Here is a 21923-nt window from a genome sequence, read left to right on the forward strand (position 1 = left end):
GCACTACCATGTCCCACTAATTTCTGTATTTTTAGTAGAGACGAAGTTTTGCTATGTTGGTCAGGCTGATCTTGAATGCCCGACCTCAGATGATCTGCCCACGTTGGCCTCCCACAGTGTTGGGATTACAGGTGTGAACTACTGAACCTAGGTGGAAACTATCTTTTCATTCAGTATGGTTGCCTCCTCCTATGGCAGTTTAGAGACAATATGAGAATGGCTCAGTTTAGAGAATTTATTATGAAATTAGTTCTTCATTTATACATTGTAATTCACTTGTTCATCAAAGGCAAAACAGTGGGTTACAATGAATAACTTTTGAAAACAAAATGGCATCCTAGTATTTCCAATGTTAAGATAATTGGTTGCCATCTATTGTTCAATTTCTGCAACTCTTAATCTTACACATTCTGAATTACTACTCAAAACTGCCACACTTTAAAAACTGTGTTGGACATATTCTTTTTCCTTAATAACTAGTGCACAAAGGACAAAAACAATTTATAGACTATCAATGTTACTATAAAAATATATATGGTTAGATATATACGAAAAATGTCAATTTTTTTCTGATTCTAAATGGAGATTTCTGTATTCAAATTTTATCAGAAACCTTACGAGAACATGTAAGTAACTGAAACATACAGAAAGACTATAAACAGATTAGCTGGAAGTAGGGCTTATTAGAACCCAGCATGATTAGAAGGCAGAAATGTATTCAAAATATCCAATTACTTGAAGTTATTAGAGTAGGAAAGGCATTCATTTATTTCTTTTAATGGTAAATATTATGGTCTTTTATTCCTAAGTTCCATTACATAGAAACAATAAAGTATTAACATTTAACAAGATAATTCAGGGTCATCAGCTTCCAAAGAAATAAATACTTTAAAACATTGAAAATAAATCAGTTTGCTTTCAGAAATACACACTGAATGAATTTCTCTTCTTAACTGATGATGGCCAAAATCCCAACTGTAGAACAATCCTCAGAAAACTTGTCATGTAAAAACACTCAGTTCAATTTAGATCTGTAATTGAAAAGAACATCATCAGATACATAGGAAGATAACTCTTATTACAACATTCTACTGCATATAAAGACTCCCAATGGTAAAGTGTGAAGTAAATCGTTTTGAACTGAGTATTCTTTATATTAGATTTTTCTCATTTCCTTATGTTATCACTAAATCTTTATGCTTTTTCAGAATGTCACTGTATATCATGTATCAGAACATTTTTGAAGGTTTGCATCTCCTTACTACCTTTTTTGGTAGTAATTACAGATCTTATGTTCTGGGGGTGTACACAGACAAAATACATGTAATTCCTTTAAGAATAGGATAAATATGGTCCTAATCAAATTCTGAGTCCATTTAATCACAGAGGTAAAACCAGAACTACAAATCTTCTACAGTGTTCTCTTATAATAAGCAAAAGAAACTCTTATAAATACTCAACAGAAACTAAACTTTCTTTAATAGCCACTGTCTTTACATCCCTTCCCCTGGTACCCTACTCATCCTAATTCCAAAGGAAATGGCATAAATCTAAGAAGTTTCTCCCCACAACACCCTGAGAAAAATCTTAGCCATGTTTAGATCCTTATTCTAACATCTGTGTATATAGCTTTGTGTTCCTGTATGCAGTCTGGATAGCTTCTCTGAATTTTCCAAAGAGGCCTCCAAGGCCACCAACTGTGGAAATGTTCAGATTTGCCCTTAATCTACAACACAATATTTATGCTTTTAGATATTGCAACATGAAGTATATGCCAATTCTGTTTAATCCCCAGAAAAACCTCTGGCTCAAGGTCCCCAAAGGGAGGTACATGAAGAAAATATTAGAATGTGAAAGGAAAATATCTTGGGTCCCCAACATTACTAAGAAAAAAGGTGGAAACTGCTTAAGGCAACCCAGCCTCCCATTTTATTCAAAGTTATCCTTTTGCTCATTGAGTTAGATGCATATCTGACTGCCTCCTTTAGAAAGGCTAAGAAAATGCCCCCCCCTTTCCAAACTGAACCAACAGTACTTCTCACACATACTGTCTGATGTCTCATGTCTCCTGTAAGATGCACAAAACCAAGCTGTGCCCCAAACACCTTGGGTACATGTCCTCAGGGCTTCCCAAAGCTGTGTCATGGGTGCGTCCTCAACACTGGCAAAATCAACTTTCTAAATTAACTGAGACCTGTCTCAGATTTCCTGGGATCATAAGAACAATGGATTTTTCATCCCTTTTCATTTTCTCCTTTTGAGTATACTTTAAAATTTATATTACATTAGAGTAGTGTTAAAACTCAGAAACAACTCCAAAGAAAAAAAATTAAAAATTTTATAAATATAGAATACTTTATGTTGTAAAAATTTATAAATGCATATATACAATACAATTATGGACTCAGTTTATTTTCTTTAACTCAAAGTGTAAGTAATAGTTTGAAAATGTGCCAAAATATAAGGTGTAATATCAGATGAATAAAGGATGGGTGTGATAGATGAGAAAAACTGTAAATTGTGTAATCTTGTTGGTGAGTATATGAATGTTTACAAATAAATTTAAAAATCCTTCTATTCCTCTGAACAGTTTCAACACAATCTTAATAAACATGTTGGTAAAAGAAAAGCTGTAGAGAACCCTGATGTAGTACAGTGGTATTCAACGAAGTGTGACCATCAGTAGTGCCTGTTTTAGACTTTCCGAAGTTTAGCCTTTATAATTTTTTTTTTTTTTGAGGTAGAGTCTCGCTCTGTTGCCCAGGCTGGAGTGCAGTGATGCAATCTTGGCTCACTGCAACCTCTGTCTCCTGGGTTCAAGCGATTATCCTGCCTCAGTCTCCTGAGTAGCAGGGATTATAGGCATGCATTACCATGCCTGTCTAATTTTTGTATTTTTAGTAGAGACGAAGTCTCACCATGTTGGTCAGGCTGCTCTTAAACACCTTACCTTGTGATCTGCCCACATCTCCCAAAGTGCTGGGATTACAGGTCTTTGTAAGTGCTGAGCCACTGTGCTCTGCTAGACTTTGTAATTTTTAAAAGCTCCAGTAATTGCACAGCTTACATCAAGAACAACTGCTTTAGGTATTCTATAATTTCTTCTTAGTATCTAATTAATCATAACTTTTGGGTGTGGTATATACAGGTGGTTTCTAAACATTTTTATTATAGGGATATTGACAAAAAAGCCTAAGCCCAAATGAAGTATAAGCTATACCAATCAATTCCATATCCAATACACACACATTCTGTCTCTCTCTCTGTCTCTCTCTCTGAGAGAGGAAAGAAAAATTAAGGTGAATTTAATTTCAATACACTTAACTGAAAAAGCAAATTGAAGCATTTATTGCTTTGCGAACTGCGATGCTTTGTTACTAGGAAAAGCAATCACTTCCACAAAACAAGCACAAGCTAACTCCAAAACAACAGTCTGGCCAGTATAAATTGATGCTCAACCTTGTAATTCTATTACATGCCCTGGCAACAGGCCTTCCATTTCAACAAGGCTTTCAAGTATGTCATAATTTTCAATGCTGCATCAAACTGGTTCAAACAAGATTCTTCTTTTTAACATATTAAGCATTTCTCTTAATAGAGGACATGTTTTCAAAACTATTTCTTTAGACACTCTTACTTTTGATTATGAAGTGCCTACTGCCAAAGCTAAAATTGATTTTTGCAGTAAAGAATATCCCAAAGGACTGTGAGGTTTATAGATAAAACAAAAAACCTATTAGGTTTATCTACTTACATCATCAATGTCTTCATCGTCATCTCCAATATCATCAAATTGGATTTCATCATCATCTCCAGGACCAAATGTGTCTGTTTCATTGATTTTAGCTAAAGGTAAAACAACAAACAAACAATCATGTATTATATACATGATTATATAATAAATATTTTATCTGTAATTCCAGCACTTCAGGAGGCCAACGTAGGCAGATCACTGGAGATCAGGAGTTTGAGACCAGCCTGGCCAACATTGTGAAAACTGGTCTCAATTAAAAATAAAAAAAAATATATTAACCGGATGTGGTGGCAAATGCCTGTAGTCTCAGAGGGGAAGGAAGGAAAATAGCTTGAACACGGGAGGCGGAGAATGCAGTGAGCTGAGATGGTGCCAATGCACTCCTGCCTGGGTGACAGAGTGAGACTCTGTCTCAAAAAACAAAGAACGAATGTGCTGTAGTGTGCTGTATTTTTCTTTTTTTTTTTTTTTAAAGGTATTTTTAATTCTCACTTAGCACATATACAAAAGGTATTTTAAGTATGGTAGGCAGACTCTGATTATACCAGCTCAATAGCCAGACATTTCCAGGTAGCCTTCAAAAAGGATTTGAGCACAGGATAACAACTTATTCTCAAGATATATAAAATTCTCTTGAAATTACAACAGCTAGTTAACCAATTATTTAAACAGACTTATCAAATCAGTGAGAAATACTGGGTTAAATCACAATCATGCTTATCCCTAAGCAATAAAAGTGAAAAAAGGAGGTGCTAGCCGAACTCCCAGTTATTTCAGCACTTCCTGAAATGTCAATAATTTCATCAGGATCTTCATGTTTATATAAAAATCTTGTTTTCATAAAATGCAATGTGATAAATAATGAAAAGAGCTGCCAAGTAAAATATATAGGCTTTAAAACAGTGTATATTCTCTTTGACGGTGTCATGAGGGACTTATTGCAATCTTGTCAAGTTTTCTGTAGTAAGTATGCATTGTGTTTGCCTTTAAGAAAAAGAAAACACAATTATTTGTTAAAAATAATCTCACAGTTACAACTTTGCTAAGATGAACTGAATACTTTTTATCTATAAGAATCAAACATTAGTATTACATTTGTTGCCTATGCTTAAATGAAAACTGCCAGTCTTGAGAATTGTTTAGAAAAACAACATAAAAAAGTATTCATTTGACAGATATTATATACAAATCCAGAGCTTACGACAGATCTTATATACAAACCCAGAGCTTATGAATTCATAAACTCATCACTAAAGGAACTTTCCTAATTCATAATTTCTATATTAGAGATTTTTACTGTCAAGTTCACAATACTGTCTTTATTAGAGATTTCCAGTTATTACAAGTTCTAATACTGTCTTTATTAGAGATTTCCAGTTATTAATACTTTTGCAAAGTATTATAAGTTTACTGAAGTATAGGCAAGATTACTTATAAAAAACTTTTAAGTATACACTAAAACAGTATGTGACACAAGAGTTCTGCGGATATACCTTCATCTAAATACCAACAAACATTAACACCAAATAACAAGGAGAAAAAATCATTTTCATATTACCATGCTCTGGAAGCTCGCCATATGCCTTCAGGCTTCTAGCTTCATCTGCATTGTACTTTAAAATTACATCAGCTTTGTTATCCTTAGAAATAAACAAATAACTTTAAAAATGTCGTTTATCAAAATATCACTTGTTTCACAAATTACTTTCAAATTGAACACATCTAAAAAATTCCCACCTACTGTTAGTTACAAACTTTCCTGCTTTCCTTTGCCTACCCCAATACCCTTTAGAAAAATATTCTTGAGTCTTTAGGAAGTGGCTTATGTTCATTAGTAAAAAATGATTAACAGCTTAGAAAAGATTGTAGAGATTTCACTTTAATAAAAGCACAAAAGGCAAGCACAGTGCTTTTATTTACTATTCCCTTTTAATTACAAGTCTCTTGGATAAAAACAAAAGACTTATTCAAAAAAATTGTAATATAAAACTTTTTAGGTCAAACACTGCAATTCAAAACTAAAAATGGACTAAAGAATAATGATGTTAAAAAAAGTAATACACTTTTCTAGGCTGAACGTGGTATCTCGCGCCTATAATCCTAGCTCTTGGGGAGGCCGAGGCCGGTGGACCATGAGGTCAGGAGATGGAGACCATCCTGGCTAACACAGTGAAACCCCGTCTCTACTAAAAATACAAAATATTAGCTAGGCATGGTGGCAGGCATCTGTAGTACCAGCTACTCAGGAGGCTGAGGCAGGAGAATGGCATGAACCCGGGAGGCTCAGCTTGCAGTGAGCCAAGATTAAGCCACTGCACTCCAGCCTGGGCAACAGTGAGACTCCATAAAACAAACAAACAAAACAGTAATAAATTTTTCTAAGCATCAGTTCTTAGTATCTATCAGAATTGTCTATGGAACTTGAAAAATAGCTTGATTTTAAAAATAGATACCTACTTCCTTAAGAGTGAAAGTAGAACTGCCTGGGGTGTAGTACATGAATGCATATTTTTAAAAGCTTTTCTGGGTGAGTGTTTCTAATGCAAACACCAAGAACTACTTTCCTAAGATGTTCACACTTCCTCAATTGAAAGTATTTTATCCAACTTGGAGTAAGGAGGGTTCTGATTGCTTACAATTTACAATCTAAGTAAGATGTAAACTAAAGTGATCTGGCAAAAAGGCAGTATGAAATAGAACACTTTTCAAACCATATGTGCAAACCAGATTTTGTTAAATTGATGATTAGAATAACATAATGTTCATAAAAATAATATTTTAAATACACAGTACAACTTTTTAGTTTGATATATGAAGAAGAAACAAAGTCAATGTGTAATTAAGTCTATCAAAATAAACGCCTTCCTACAGTGATTGCAGGTATGGCAGAATACGCACTTGCTAAAATTTGTTCCTTCATAAAAGAAATGAGAACACTGACATAAATGGTCAAAATCCATGTATCAGAAATCTGAAAATTAACCAAATGAATGCAATAAACACTAAGGAGCATTTATGCAAGAAATATAGGTGAATCTTACTAAGAAAAAGCAGTGTGGCCTATTTCCATTCCTCATCTCAGTTTAATAAAAACCAACAGCATAGCAGCTACTGAAAAGCACAGAGCAAGTCTGAAGTTCTTTGGTAACATCATTCTACAGAGAATTTCGTGGCAGTTCCTGGAAACTCCCATTTTAAGAGTTTTTCTTTAACTCATTTGATTCAGAGCTTATTCACTGTGGTTTACCACACAGGACTTTTGTAGAAAAAACAACCTGTGGCAAATTTTTTTTTTTGAGACGGAGTCACTCTGTTACCCAGGCTGGAGTGCAGTGGCACAATCTCAGCTCACTGCAAGCTCCGCCTCCAAGGTTCATGTCATTCTCCTGCCTCAGCCTCCCAAGTAGCTGGGACTATAGATGCCTGCCACCGTGCCCAGATAATTTTTTGTATTTTTAGTAGAGATGGGGTTTCACCTTGTTAGCCAGGATGGTCTTGATCTCCTGACCTCCTGATCCGCCTGCCTCGGCCTCCCAAAGTGCTAGAATCTGTGGCAATTTTTTAACATGCCTTAAGTGGTAATACTAGTTGGGACAAATAATAACCAAAAATCTTGGAAAAGCTTTGGAATGAGATACCCATAGGAAATTTGTAAAGTCTAACATACTTCTGGCAAATCTTAAAGGCCAAATATGTGTACAGGGTAGTGCACACGATAAAGAAAGACATAGGAAAGCCCTGATATTACCCAACTGAACTTCAGATCCTGCACAGCAAGAAATGAAGACTAAGGAAGAGGTGTCAGTTGACTGACATTGGCTGAATGTTGAAAGTATTCCTCTAAATGTACAAGATTCCTCTTTAAATGATTAAAATCTTGCTCATTTTAATGAAATCTTAATTGAAACATGAACTGCCCACTAAACTAACCAACTACTCAATGGCCAAAGAATTAGTTCAGGAAAGTCACCAAACAAGCAGTACCAACAACAACGCTGAGAGGTAGGAATCTGATTTCTAGAACTGCTATGTTGTAGTTAAAATGTTCAGCTTAAACAAAAAAAAAAGAGAGACGTAAAAAAGTGACTCAAACACAGGGGGAAAAAAAAATACTATTCCTGAGGAATCCCAGAAGTTGGACTTGGTTTATCTGAGAGATTATAAACATATTTAAAGACTTAAAAAGAAATCCTGTCTAAAAATGTTAAGAAAATTATGAAAATGGTATTTCACTAAACAGAAAGTCAATAAAGACACTGAAGTCATGCAAAAAGTAGAAATTCTCAAGATGAAAAGTAGAGTAACTTCAATATGCCACTTACAGTAATGAAAAGAATCAGACAAAAGATCAACAGAAGACTTGAACATTATAAACCAACTACATTTAACAGATGACTACAGAAAACTCTACCTAATATTAAGAGAATAAAAATATAGACATAGGAGTACTTTTTCAATGTGGTTAAGCAATGGTGATGAGTTCCATGGATAGAAATCAAATGTATTTTACAGACCTATAGCATGTAAACAGTTTCAACACTGGAGATTAAACAGTTACCCCACCGTCTTTGTTATATACTGCTCACTTTAAATTTATAGCCTGTACTTTACAACAGTTTGTACCGTAACTACTTGGAACGCATATCTTAACTTTACACTACCAAACTATAAAACTTTTAAAGGAGAACCAACTTACTCAACTGCATCAACTAGACTTGTGGTTTCCCAGATGTGGATTTCAAGAACTTTAAATTTCAAAATATTAATATTAAAAATAATATTAGGTAAATGAGTCTCCAGATTACTAAATTTTCCTTTGCCAAATTAGAACACTAATAAAAATTACTACCTTATATATTATCTTTCTTATTTAAAAAAAAGGTTATTAAAATATATATTTAAAAAGTAAACAAACAATTGTGTTCCATGAAGAACATCCTAACTATGTTATCTTCTAATCTGACTTCAGAGCATTGAAATTTCAGCCTGCACCAATACTATTTCACAGACTGGCATTTGGGAACTACAATGTGTGAAATACCTCGCTGAATGCCTGAAACACCATTGGCCTTTAAATGGATTAGGACAGAATGTTCTACAGTACTTGCCCAAGCCTGCAAGAAAATATTTACTGCACATTAGCAATGAAAACAAAGAATTAAAAAATTTATGTCTTTCCACAAAAATACATATACCCTTAACTATCTGTGAGAATTATTTCAAATTTGAAAAATACTATAGTCTTAAACACAACTGGCCCTAAACAAATGATGATGGCAGGCAGAATGGTGAGAAATCATCCTGGGCTGGAACGGGTCAAAGATGCTAGTATATAGTACCTTCCAAACATTAACAACTGCTTAAATACAAAGTCACAACACAAATTTAAATGTTATTTTTACCTGATAGTCTCGTAGACCAACCAATATAATGTCTGAAGTATTTATCCAAACCTGTAAGACATTTACTGCAGATTATTTTAAAAATAAAAACTTTCATTAAATTTTTAATTTAATAAAAATCAAAAGAAAAAAATGTTTAGTGAATCTTGCCACAAAACAGGTATACTATTCACCTAGTGTGAAAAAATAATAAATTAATTAGATGCCAGGAGAGGTGTCTCATGCCTATATCAGCACTCTGGGAGGCTAAGCCAGGAGGATTACTTGAGTGCAGGAGCTTGAGAACAACCTAGGCAATGTAGAGAGGCCTAGACAACACAGTGAGACCTTACCTCAAAAATTAAAAATAAATTAGGAAAAAAACACTGTAATATGTATCTGTAGTATAGTTGTATGCAGTACATAGTTAAGGTACGGCATGAAAAAACTACGGTATCCAGTTGAGTTTGTTAAAATTTTCTTACTTAGAAAGTTAAAAAAATATATAACAATTTTATCTCAATTACTCAAGAGTTTAAACTGCCAAAAGATCCTTTGTCTCAGAAATTGAGAGACATGTAATTGTCCAAAATACAGATATGTCTACATAAAATGACTAAAAAGCGCCCAATCTACATAAATACAGCCCCGTTCTTGTCTTAATGTTTGTGTTCCTCAAAAGATTTATGGTGAAATTTGAATCCCCAAGGTGATGGTACTAGGAGGTTGGACCTTTGCGAGGTGATTACATGATGGGGGCTAATCACTCAATAATGGAATCTTTGGTTTTAAAAAAGAGGTCCAAGGCAGCTTCTTCATCACTTCTACCATGTGTGGACTAAGCCAGAAGGCACCACATAATAATCAGGAAATGGGTCCTCACCAAATGTTAAATAGATTTCTCTTTCTCCAAAACTATGAGAAATAAAATTTCTGTTTTTTATAATCTACCCAGTCAATGAGCAGCCCAAATGGACTAAGAGAACCCCTAAAAGTGCCACTAATTTGGAAAATAAAGAATGTTAACATATCAAAAAGATTTTTTATTTTTATTGCTTTCTGAGATAGAGATTCGCTCTATCACCCAGGCTGGAGTGCATTAGCACAATTTTTAGCTTATGGGAACCTTGAACTCCTGGGCTGGGCTTAAGCAATCATCCTGCCTTAGCCTCCTGAGTAGCTGGGACTACAAGTGTATGCTGGCTACTACTTCCACAGAGCTCAGCCAAAAAAAAAGTTATTATTATTTTAATTAAAAATCTGAGTAGTAGAGACTTTTAATCAGTGTAAGTTATAAAACTACCTGATGTGGTATTATAACAAATAGATTGTCTAACATATTCCATATTCCAATTTTCATAGTACCACCTAAAACTATTTCCCCCAATCCAAAACCTAATGAAGGGATATGCACCGATTAATCTCTTTTAATCTAAAGTAAAAAGGAAGATTTTTCATTCTTTCACAGCATTAACATTTAATTGAGTCAAGACCATTTGTGTTATATATTAGATTTGTCTGGTTTCTTCAATACTAAGGTAGACATTTCTGGCAGGAATACAACAGAAGTTAAACAAAGAAATTATCCTTTAAAAGTAAATCTAAAAGTTATCAAAGACTTTTTCTTTATTCACATAGTCACATGGATCATTGTTACATAAATTATTTTGGGAACTCACAAAAATAAATTGCTTGGACCATGTATTTAAAGCAGAGACTTTTTTTTACAGCAAACTTTTATGGAAAAGAAACCCACACACCTACCTTTTTTCTCAATTTCCCTCTGATATGGCATAACCTCTTTACACCATCAAAACACAGTGCTTCCAATCGTCCATTTCCCAACATTTTGATTACCTGAGCATACTCTGAGGAGAGGAGATTAAAAAAAGGTTGAGATCTTGTTCAACATTTGTTAAAATGTAATGACTAAAATTTAGCTATTGGGCCAGGTATGGTGGCTCATGGCCGAAATCCCAGCAATTTGGGAGGCCAAGGCAGGTGAATCACCCAAGGTCAGCAGTTCAAGACCAGCCTGGCCAGCATGGTGAAACCTTGTCTCTACTAAAGATAGAAAAATTAGCTGGGTGTGGTGCCAGATGCCTGTAATCCCAGCTACTCAGGAGGCTGAGGCAGGAGAATGGCTTGAACTCAGGAGGCAGAGGTTGCAGGGAGCTGAGATAACACCACTGCACACCAGCCTGGGTGTCAAGATCAAAACTCAACAACAAAATAAATTTACCTGCTAATAAAAGCTTCATTTACTGCTAAATTGGATCAAACTACATACAAAGAAAAAGAGCATAAAACAAACAGCAAAAAGCCTGAGTAATTTATTCAGACAGTAGTATTTCAAAATGACACATATTCTAACTTTAGGGAAACCAGGTAATTCTTTATCTGTCAACTTCTACACCTCTCCCAGCTATGCTCATATACTTTAACGCCTTTATATTTAGAGTAAATAAAACACTAAGTCAAGTAACTTGTTCAGGATTACAAATGCCATTTCCAATGCAAGCTATTTCTGCTACTAGAGGCATTTTAATTACCTATTCATTTTGAGTAAGTCAACTGTTGTTGTCATGATTGTACACTCTACTTTTGAACATCAAAGTGGCACATTTCAAAATATATACTACAATGCTTCATCAACCTCTCACATATGAGCCCTAACTCTATCTTCACTCTCCTAGAAATAATAGCTTAACTATTAAAAATTCCTGTTTACTTTAGAATACCTTGGTGAATACTCTAAAGTTCTTAGAAAATAAGAATGACAGGCCAGGCATGGTTGCTCATGCCTGTAATCCCAGCACTTTGGGAGGCCAAGACAGGTGCAATACCTGAGGTCAGGAGTTTGAGACCAGCCTGGACAACATGGTACAACTTCGTCTCTACTAAAAACACAAAAATTAGCTGGGCGCGGTGGCACACACCTCTAATCTCAGCTACTTGGGAGGCCGAGGCAGGAGAAATGCTTGAGCCCAGGAGATGGATGATGGATGTTGCACTGAGCCATCATGCCACTGCATTCCAGCCTGGCCGACAAAGTGAGACTCTGCCTCAAAAAAAAAAAAAAAAAAAAAAAAAAAAAGAAAGAAAAAGCTACATTGAGGGGTTATACATGTGGCAGCTGCGTCCATTTTACAACAATACAGTGAGCTCAGCTTATCACTAAGCACTTTCGAAACATGGAGGAAAACAAAAACAAAATGAGAATGAAAATTAAAAAATTTGTCCTGAAAGTAAAGTCAACGTCTATTAGAAGTGAAAAAGATGAAGGCTAAATAAGTGTCTTTTGCCAGAAAATATGTTTCATATAATTAAAAGATGTTGACTTTTTAGTGGCTTTTATTTAGAACAAAAGTGACAACCAAAAATTCTATAGAAACATACCTAGCTTTTCTTATAAATTATTAAACAATAAATGTATTCATGCTGAAAATAATTGTGAAGAAATCTGAATACAGATTATCAATGAGGTTAGCAGTCTTCACGAAAACCTACCTGTGATGGAACTATTACACATCTAAATTGTAAGTTACATTAATCTACATAGTCATATGTGGTTAGTGGTTACCTACTTGTAACAGCATAGCATAGAAGTAGGTAACAGTATTATATTAAAATTAAATATGTTATAGTAATTCTACTGTAGTTAGTAAAGGAAAAGTGCTTCATCTTATGAGATATACGCTGAAGTATTTAGGGGTAAAGTCTGTAAATTCATGTTATTAATTATCTGTATAAAAATTCAAAATAGTTAGAAAAACATGTATACATGCAGATACTCAGAGATAGAAATAAAGTAAAAGATGTAAAAGGTTAAAACTGGCGAATCTAGGTGAAGAATACATGTAACTTTGTTGTGTACTAATCTCACAAACTTTTCGTAAGCTCATTACTTTAAGAAAAAAAAGAAAAAAAGCAAGTGGCCCAATAAACTTACTTTTTTTTTTTGTATGTTAGTCTATATCTCCTTTATCAATCCAATGGGTTAGTCAATTATTAGGATTGTATGACATTTTATGATTATGCGCTAGCGGCATTGAAGAACTTGGGGTTCAAAAAGGTTTTGAGATTTTATCCTCACAAATAACCATGGTCTACATTACTCATTACCAACGTATGGAATATTTAATGATAACAGTCTACGCTTAATTTGCTCTGAACTTTTGGCTTTTTCTTGAGACAGGGTCTTGCTCTGTCACCCAGGCTGAATACAGTGGCACCCTCATAGCTCCCTGCAGCTTGACCTCCTGGGTTTAAACTATCCTCTCCCCTTATCCTCCAGAGAACCTGGGACTCCAGTTGTGTAACACCATGCCCCATTAATTTTTGTTTTGATTTTCTTTTTTTTTTTTTGTAGAGACAGGTTTCTGCCCTGTTGCCCAGGCTGGTCTCAAACTCCTAGCTTCAAGCAAGCCAACCACCTTGCTTTCCAAAGGGCTGGGATTGCAGGCATCAGCTAGATTGTGTTCTTCCACACAAAATACTGAATGTATATTTACAAAAATGCTGCAATCAAATCCTCTATCCAGACTTACTATGTCCAAGAAATCAGTATTTAATGAACAAGTACAGGAGAAATGTCGATGATGAGAAATGAGGGAAAGGAAAATGGAAACATGGGGACAACTGCTCAGGATAATGATTAAGATTCCTTTAGGAGAAAGACTGAAATTTATATCAACAGCAACAACAAAACACATTAATAAAAGAAGCCTAACTTAAAAAGTCTTACCTTGTCCATCCTCTTTAAACACCAGCTCTCTTTTTTCAGATTCATTCTCATTTTTACCCCTGCGCCTGTTTTTACCTCCTTTACCTAATTAAAGAGTAGATAAAAAATTAACTGTAAAAACCTGCATAATATCATATAAACTAAACTATAAAACAAAATAAGGCTTTTGAAGTTTGTTTTTGAAACCACTTGCAGGAAAATTAAAAATATATCATTTAAACACATAATAAATGTGTCTAAATTTATTTACATTACATTAACATTACCTCATTAACAGAACCTGTCAAGGTTCTCTTTAAGTTTTTTACCTGATATATATCAATACTATGCTTCTTGAACATTTGTTCGGATACTTCTGAAACAAGAATATATCTTATATAAAGCTATACAATGCTTTCCAAATAAAACCAGGACTTCATTCATTTTCTTCTATAGTATATTTTAACTCCACTCAAAAATTTGTCCTCAATATCTTTTCATTTCAATAGCTGTAGATATGGACCAACATTTTAACAGTTAAAGTATATTTAATACTTTAATTTCTTCCAATGTTTCAATATTATTATATTAAGCTGCATTGAATATTATTCTCCAAACAAATTTCATAAATGAACAGAAATAGAATTTCTGGGTTAAAGCTTACATATACACTTCCTTAGACTTTTGATATCTATTTCAAATGCCGTCATGTTTCACTCTATTTTTAAGTTTTTGCTTATTACTAAACACATCCAGAATATTTCCTTGTGAGATTTTCTATTGAATTATCAAGAAATTGGGGTATTTCTCCATAACATTTTATAACCATCAGAGACTGTAAACCAAAATAGCAGCCGTTTCCAAAAGGAGGGAGAAAGGCTACAAATTACAGTAATATAAAGGATCGATTGAGGAATTTGAATAAAAACGTTAACACTGCAAATAGAATAAAATATATATACCTGGCTACCGCAAAGCCAGACATCTAACTTCTTGAATCCACCCACTACCTCTGGGGCAATCTCACATTGTTCTGTGCTACTATAAAAGAAATCTGGGCTTCCACAACTTCGTGATTTATCCAGATTCTGATGCCTTCTTAGGGTATGCCAAAACTAAATTTCTACAAAGGAAAACACATTCTATATTTCGAGCCATTAATTGTGCCTGAACTTAGCTGCGTCAGGACAAAGATCATACCTGCTTTGCTTACTGGGTTTTATAAAAGTTTGGCAGCTTTTCAAATGACTAAATCATGATTAGTTTCACATTTGCAAAAGAATGGCAACTTTTAAATTGCATACAGCAATCTCAAAGGTGGGAGCATCTTACTCTAGCTCTTCACAAGTAGGCCAAAGGATGCCCTTTTCCTGATGTGAGGATGGGTTTCTGAGATTTCTGCAGAAAACCAGCTGAATGAGTGCAAAGAAAAAGTAATTCCACATATGGCCCATGCTCATTTACATGTTTATTTGGATAAACCTCACCACGACAATATTGACAGACATCTGGATTTTCAAATGAAAACAAAAACAAAAATACACAAAAAGCCAAATGAGCAAGTTTTACTTCTATATTAGTAAGTCTCATCTCATAAAACGTAGGGGTCTTCAAAAATATCCTTCAACTAAGTATCCCAGAGGATAACACTGATTTTACACAATAATAAAAACATTCAATTCAGGATGGTGACTAAATCTTAAAAATAAATTTGGGAGAGGTAACAGAGGACTTTAACGAATCTGTGTTGTAATTCCTAGAGGTATGGATTTCCTGGAGTTCACTGTATTACTATACTTTTTTTTTTTTTTTTTTTTTTTTGAGACGGAGTCTTCCTCAGTCGCCAGGCTGGAGTGCAGTGGCGCTCGGCTCATTGCAAGCTCCGCCTCCCGGGTTCACGCCATTCTCCTGCCTCAGCCTCTGGAGTAGCTGGGACTACTAGTAGCCGCCACCACGCCAGGCTAATTTTTTTGTATTTTTAGTAGAGACGGGGTTTCACTGTTAGCCAGGATGGTCTGGAGCTCCTGACCTCGTGATCCACCCGCCTCGGCCTCTCAAAGTGCTGGGATTACAGGCATGAGCCATCTCGACCGGCCACTGTACTTCTTTTATGTGCCTCAGATATGATACAAAAATTTGTTTTCAATTTACCAGAATTAACCAAATCCTGATTATTCTCCTTCTACCGTAATACCATGTAACAGATTCCACTTTAAATTATATTTTAAAAGAATGAGGCTAGGCATGAACATATAACAATTAAAATCGTTTAATATCTTATCTTGCTTTCTTTCTATGACCAACAAATTCATACCTTCTCCTTAAACAAACCCTATGTGTTTTGGTGATACTCTTTACTGAGAACCTTCTTAAGCATCACTCAGTTTAAAAGTTCTACCCTACAAGAATAAAGGAAGCTTTACTATTTTAAGGCTAGAGTCACGTACAGGGATAGCAACATCAACAAAGATTTAATGGACATTTTGCAAAGGGAGATACTGTGATCTTTAGAATCGATAACTTAGAGAACTGAGAATCTCATCACTAGAAATAAAAGTGAGAACATACTTACTGAAGTTGTTCAGTACCATGTGAGAAAATGTTAGTGAAAATCATAAGCCTTTGCTAACTCTAATTAGACTTCTCCCATAATACACTTTTATCCTCGAATAATTTTGCAGTAAAACAAACAAATCTTATACAAACAACTCATTAGTGGGTTTTGGGGAGAGCAAAGAGTAATGTCCAGAAAACAGAGCCCTGTACTGTCACCGAGTACCTCGAATTGTGTGTCGTAACAGCTATAAAGAGAAAATGAAACAGACTCCTTGGTGCCAACAAGCAAGTAAAAAGAAGACAAATTGGTGTGGGTCCCAAGAAGGAATAATCTAAGCAGAGTTTTTGTGTACTAAAAATATGGTCCTCTCCTGTGGAAAATAATACATTTTGTTTCCACCTATAGTTTTCTTCAAGTAATTACAAGGGCATTAAATGTGAGAGATTACCTCAGGTCTATATAAAGGAGAATTTCTTTCAGAAACGACTGAGCAAGAGTTCTGCCGAGGTTAGACCTCCTACTTTAGAAACTGTAAGTAAACTTATTTTCAAGTCTAACCTTGGTGTGAAAGTTTAAACGCTGAATGAAGGGAAGGTTGTCTTTACTCCCACGATATTTGTCGGATACGGAAGTTAAAAACTTGCCTAAATATATAACAATTCTTCTGCAAAAGAATGTTACACTCTATAAGGGGATGGGGTAGAGTAAAATGCCAGAGACGAACCTAAACATGTTTCAAGGTTTCCCCACTGTTTAATAAGGAAAAAGGAGTATCCTTAGCAATACTTTTAACTGTCCAGATACGTAAATCTTCTAAGTTAAGAACTGCTTCCAGGAAAGTAGCAGGGCAGTTTGCAGGTGCCTACTCTGGGAAGCCAGGCCGTCCGGTTAGGGTCCCTCAACCCTCCGCTACCTACACGCCTTCCGTCTGGCGTGAAACAGTAGCAAAAGCCCGCTACCTTCCGAAGCAGGCCCAACAAAAATGGCGTCTCTCCCACCCAATGTGACCAAATCGGGCATTCCCAACTCCTTTCCCCAACAGAGTGCTGGGGGCGCGGTGCCCAGTTCCGCCGGAAGAACAGTTACTGCGGCCTGGAACAGACGGCGGGGTTACTGGCAGAGCAAGCCGAGGTATAGTCCCAGACGCTTACAGCAGTACCTTTATTTTTGGGCATAGCGGTGAAGACAGCCTCGTGGGACCTCTTCCGACTCCTTTCTGGCGGTTACTACTTCTCTAAGAGCAGGCTGACCTAAGATGCCTCAGGTGGGTGCGCACGACAAACTGGCCACGGAACTCTCTGCTAAACTGCGGACGCACACTTTCTGGCGTCAGCAATAGGCGACGCACCTAATTGCGATACTTTTCCGCGCCTCTCTTCGCCTGAGGCGTGGCCAAATGACTGACACCTAGTAGACCCCATTGGAATACCGGAGAGTTTGGTGCCGGATGAATAAACAGGTAGCGGGGCGGAACTCAAGGTGGAGAAAGTGGAGTCAAGGATGGAACGGGGCGGTTACCTGGTGTCCGCTGCTTTGCTAAAAAAACGTTTTCCAGTTTCACAAGTTAGTGGGTCGTTTAAACACCTAAATTTTAAGAGAGCCGTTACTCTTACACAGTAAGATTGGAGGACTGACTTAGGACAAGACCCTCTGTTCAGAATGCTTCCTTCCTCCCTCTCTCCCTTCCTCCCTCCCTCCCTATTTACCTTCTTTCCTTCCTTCCCTCCCTCCTTCGGAGTTTCGCTCTTGTTGCCCAGGCTGGAGTGCAGTGGAGCGAACTGCCCGGGTAATTTTTGTATTTTTGGTAGATACAGGGCTTCACCATGTTGGCCAGGGTGGTCTCAAACCCTTGGCCTTGTGATCCATCAGCCTTGGCCTGCCAAATTCTGGGATTGCAGGCGTGAGCCACCGCGCCTGGCCTTTTTTTTTTCAGTCTCTGTCTTCTTTACCTCAGCACCTCACCCTAAACCATGTAAGTACCAAGGCCGCGCCTGTCGCCTAAGATTGCTACCACCCAGCGGAATACTGACAAACAGTAGACGGTAAATATGTATAGGAAATGGAAGGTAAATATACATAGGAAGGGGTGAGACTAAGCATCTGAATCTTACAGTAAATCATGGCTTAACCAAATGTCTCAAATGGACTGCCTGTTGTGAAATTATTTCAAGATAAAATTCCATTTGATTGTGATATGCAAGCATTTGATTTACTGGATTTGTTGTGTGTGCTACTATTGTGTTTAGAATGTTGGTATCTGTGTTAAGATATATTGGCTTGTTTCTTGTGATGACTTTGGCTTTAGGATCAATATAATCCTGGCTTCACAGAGTGAATTGTGTAGGGTCCCTTTTTCTTCTGTGTTTTTGGACACATTTGGTGTAAATTCGTTAATTCTTTAAATGGTCCAAGGCCTTAGTTTTGATTATGAATTCGTATTATATTTATTCCCGAGTCAGTTCTGGTAGTTTGTATGTATCAGAAATTTGTTCATTTTTTCTAAATTATCTAACTTGTTGGGTGTATAATTGGCTATAATACACAAAGAATAGTATCTTCCTAATCCTTTTTTTTCCCTTTCTTTCTGCAAGGTAAATAGTTTCTATGTATCAGGAATTTGTTCATTTATTCTAAATTATCTTATTGGGCATGTAACTGGCCATGATATACATAGTATAGTATCCTCCTAATCCTTTTCTTTCTTTTTTTTTTTTCTTCAAGGTAAGTGGTGGTACCCCGATCATCACTACTTGTTTTAAGGAATTTGAGTCTTCATGGTTTTGTTTTCAACAGCCTAGTGTTGAAGACATAAAATTAAAAATAAATTTTTCTCTGAATCCAGAAATCCTCTCCACAAGGACAGTAGAGAATGAAATCAGTTTTACTGTTAAAAATATTAAATATGAATTTAATGTACATTGTAGAAAATCAACCAAGAGATTACAAAGTAAAAAAGAAATCTCATCTTTTATATAGCTAAGCATCAAAGTAGTGTTTAAGGAAAACAAATTTTCTTAAAAGAAGTTACTGGTTGATCAGTAGTCTTTAATAAAGAAAATTTAACAGCACCATTTGTCACATACCCTTAGCTTACAATGGTAACAGAAGACCATATGTTATACATAGCTAATTGTCTTTAATCAGAAGGTAAACTGATTTCTCATATTTTTAATCTCAGGAGGTAGTTTTGCAATTTAGAGAAAAGCACCTACTGAGGTTAAGTTCTTACCTTTTACTGAAACTGGAAACAGAGGGGCGCTTTCTGTCTTTATGTTTACATTTCAAAGAGATAACTCTTAGGTCCATTAGATAAATACTGCTGTCATTGATATGCTTTGGCTTTGCATCCCCACCCAAATCTCATCTAGAATTATAATCCTCATGTGTTAAGGGAGGGACCTGATGGAAGGCGATTGCATTATGATGTTAGTTACCCCCATGCTGTTCTCCTGATAGTGAGGGAGTTCTCACAATAGCTGATGGTTTTAAAAATGTTCTGCAGTTTCACTCTCTCACTTTCCTACCTCCATTCCATGTAAGATGTGTCTTGCTTCCCATTCACCTTCTACCATGATTTTAAGTTTCCTGAATCCTCCCCAACCGTGCACAACTGTGTGTCAATTAAATATCCTTTCTTAATGAATTACCCAGTCTAAGGTCGTATTTTTGGAGCAGTGTGATAACAGACTAATACAGAGAATTGGTACCAGGAATGGGGTATTGCAGAAAACCTGAAAATGTGGAATCTACTTTGGAAGTGGGTAATGCGGGAAGGTTGGAACAGTTTGAAGTGCTCAGAAGAAGAGAGGATTATGTGGGAAATATTGGAACTTTATCTAAAGACTGGGTGAATGTTTTTGACCAAAATACTGGTAATGACATGGAGAATGAAGTCTAGGCTGAGATAGCCTCAGAAGGAAATGAGGAACTTCTTGGGAATTGGAGTAAAGGAAACACATGCTATGCTTTAGCAAAGCAAATGGTGGTATTTTGCTCCTGCCCTGTGGAACTTTGAACTTGAGAGAGATGGTTTGAAATTGGAACTTTTGTTTAAAAGGGAATCAGACCATAAATGTTAGGAAAATTTGCAGCCTGACCATGTGATAGAAAAGACAAAAAACCCCATCATTTTCTGGAAAGAAATTAAAGACTGCAGAAATTTGTATAACAAATGAGGAACTGAATGTTTAATAGTGATGACAATGGGGAATATTACTCTAGGAAAGGCCAGAGATCTTCAAGGCACCTCTTCTTATCACAGGCCCAGAGGCCTAGGAAGAAAAATAGTTTTATGGGCTGAGCACAGAGCCCTGCTGTCATTTGCAGCTTTGGGACTTGGCACCCTTCATTCCAGCCTCTCTAACTCAGATGTGACCAAAAGGAGCCAAGGTACAGCTTGGGCCTTTGCTTCAGAGGATGCAAGCCCCAAGCCTTGGCAGTGTCCATGTGGTATTAGGCCTCTGGGTGCACAGAAGACAAGAGTTGAACCTTGGGAACTTCTGCCTAAATTTCAGAGGTTATATGGAAATGTCTGCATGTCCAGGCAGAAGTCTGCTCAGGGTGAAGCACCCGTGGATCACCTCTGCTAGGGCAGTGTGGAGGGGAAATGTAGGATTGGAACGCCCACACACAGTTCCCACTGGGCACTGCCTAGTGGAACTGTGAGAAGAGGACAACTGTCCTCCAAACCCCAGAATGGTAGATCCTCAGGCAGCTTGCATCATGTGCCTGGAAAAGCTGCAGGCACTCAACACCTGTCTGTGAAAGTAGCCACAGGGGATGTACCTTACAAAACCCGGGGACAGAGCTGTGGGAGCTCACCCCTTGCATCAGCATCCCCTGGATGTAAGATATGGAGTCAAATGACGTTTTGGAGGTTTAAGATTAATGATTGCCTGGCCAGGTTTTATACTTGCATGGGGCTTGTGGCCCCTTTGCTTTGGCTTATTTCTTCTGTTTGAAATGGTAACATTTACCAATGCCTGTATTACCATTATATTTTGGAAGTAACTAACTTGCTTTAATTTTCTAGGCTCATAGGCAAAAGGAACTTCCCCTTTCTCAGATAAGACTTTAGATTTGGACTTGTGAATTAATGCCAAAATGAGTTCAGACTTTGGGGGACTATTGGGAAGGCATTACTGGTTTTGAAATGTGAAAAAGACATGAGAGTTGGGAGGAAGTAGGATTGAAACAATATAGTTTGGCTCTGTTCCCACCTAAATCTCATCTCAAATTATAATCCCCACGTTTTGAAGGAGGGACCAAATGTAAGGCGATTGGCTCATGGGAGCAGTTTCTCATATACTGATTAAATGTTTTAAGTGTTCATAAATTGAATTAGCCAATAAAATGACACAGTGTAAAAAAAGGTGATTAAAAATCCTCCCAATATTTAACAATGTGCTGCATAAAAGAGCCTCACATTATACTTAGGGAGCCTTACATTATACTTAGCCTCAGAATATATATAAAATATTAGAGTAAAGGGATTAAAAAATCTCT

At 36.3% G+C, this 21923-nt stretch overlaps 1 protein-coding gene across 1 annotated transcript; it reads right to left on the reverse strand.

Annotated features, from left to right (window-relative positions):
- Positions 1-223: 223 nt before the first annotated feature.
- LOC126947190 (eukaryotic translation initiation factor 1A, Y-chromosomal) lies at positions 224-17795 on the reverse strand. Its single transcript, XM_050777916.1, has 7 exons — positions 17578-17795; positions 13883-13966; positions 10900-11003; positions 9157-9207; positions 5313-5394; positions 3755-3846; positions 224-1031 (listed from the first exon to the last, which is right to left on the reverse strand). Exons 1-7 carry the CDS (start codon positions 17591-17593, stop codon positions 1026-1028), a joined length of 435 nt encoding a protein of 144 aa, XP_050633873.1. The 5' UTR covers positions 17594-17795; the 3' UTR covers positions 224-1025.
- Positions 17796-21923: the final 4128 nt, after the last annotated feature.

Source organism: Macaca thibetana, chromosome Y (genome assembly GCF_024542745.1).
Source record: "Macaca thibetana thibetana isolate TM-01 chromosome Y, ASM2454274v1, whole genome shotgun sequence".
NCBI classification, from domain to species: Eukaryota; Metazoa; Chordata; class Mammalia; order Primates; family Cercopithecidae; genus Macaca; species Macaca thibetana.

Excerpts from the sequence above, each read along its gene's own strand:
- LOC126947190 (XM_050777916.1), bottom strand. Across the intron at positions 11,004-13,882 it reads GTTTAAAGAGGATGGACAAG|AGTATGCTCAGGTAATCAAA; the intron begins GTAAGACTTTTT and ends TCCTCTCCTCAG. Across the intron at positions 3,847-5,312 it reads TGGCGAGCTTCCAGAGCATG|CTAAAATCAATGAAACAGAC; the intron begins GTAATATGAAAA and ends TTTTACCTTTAG.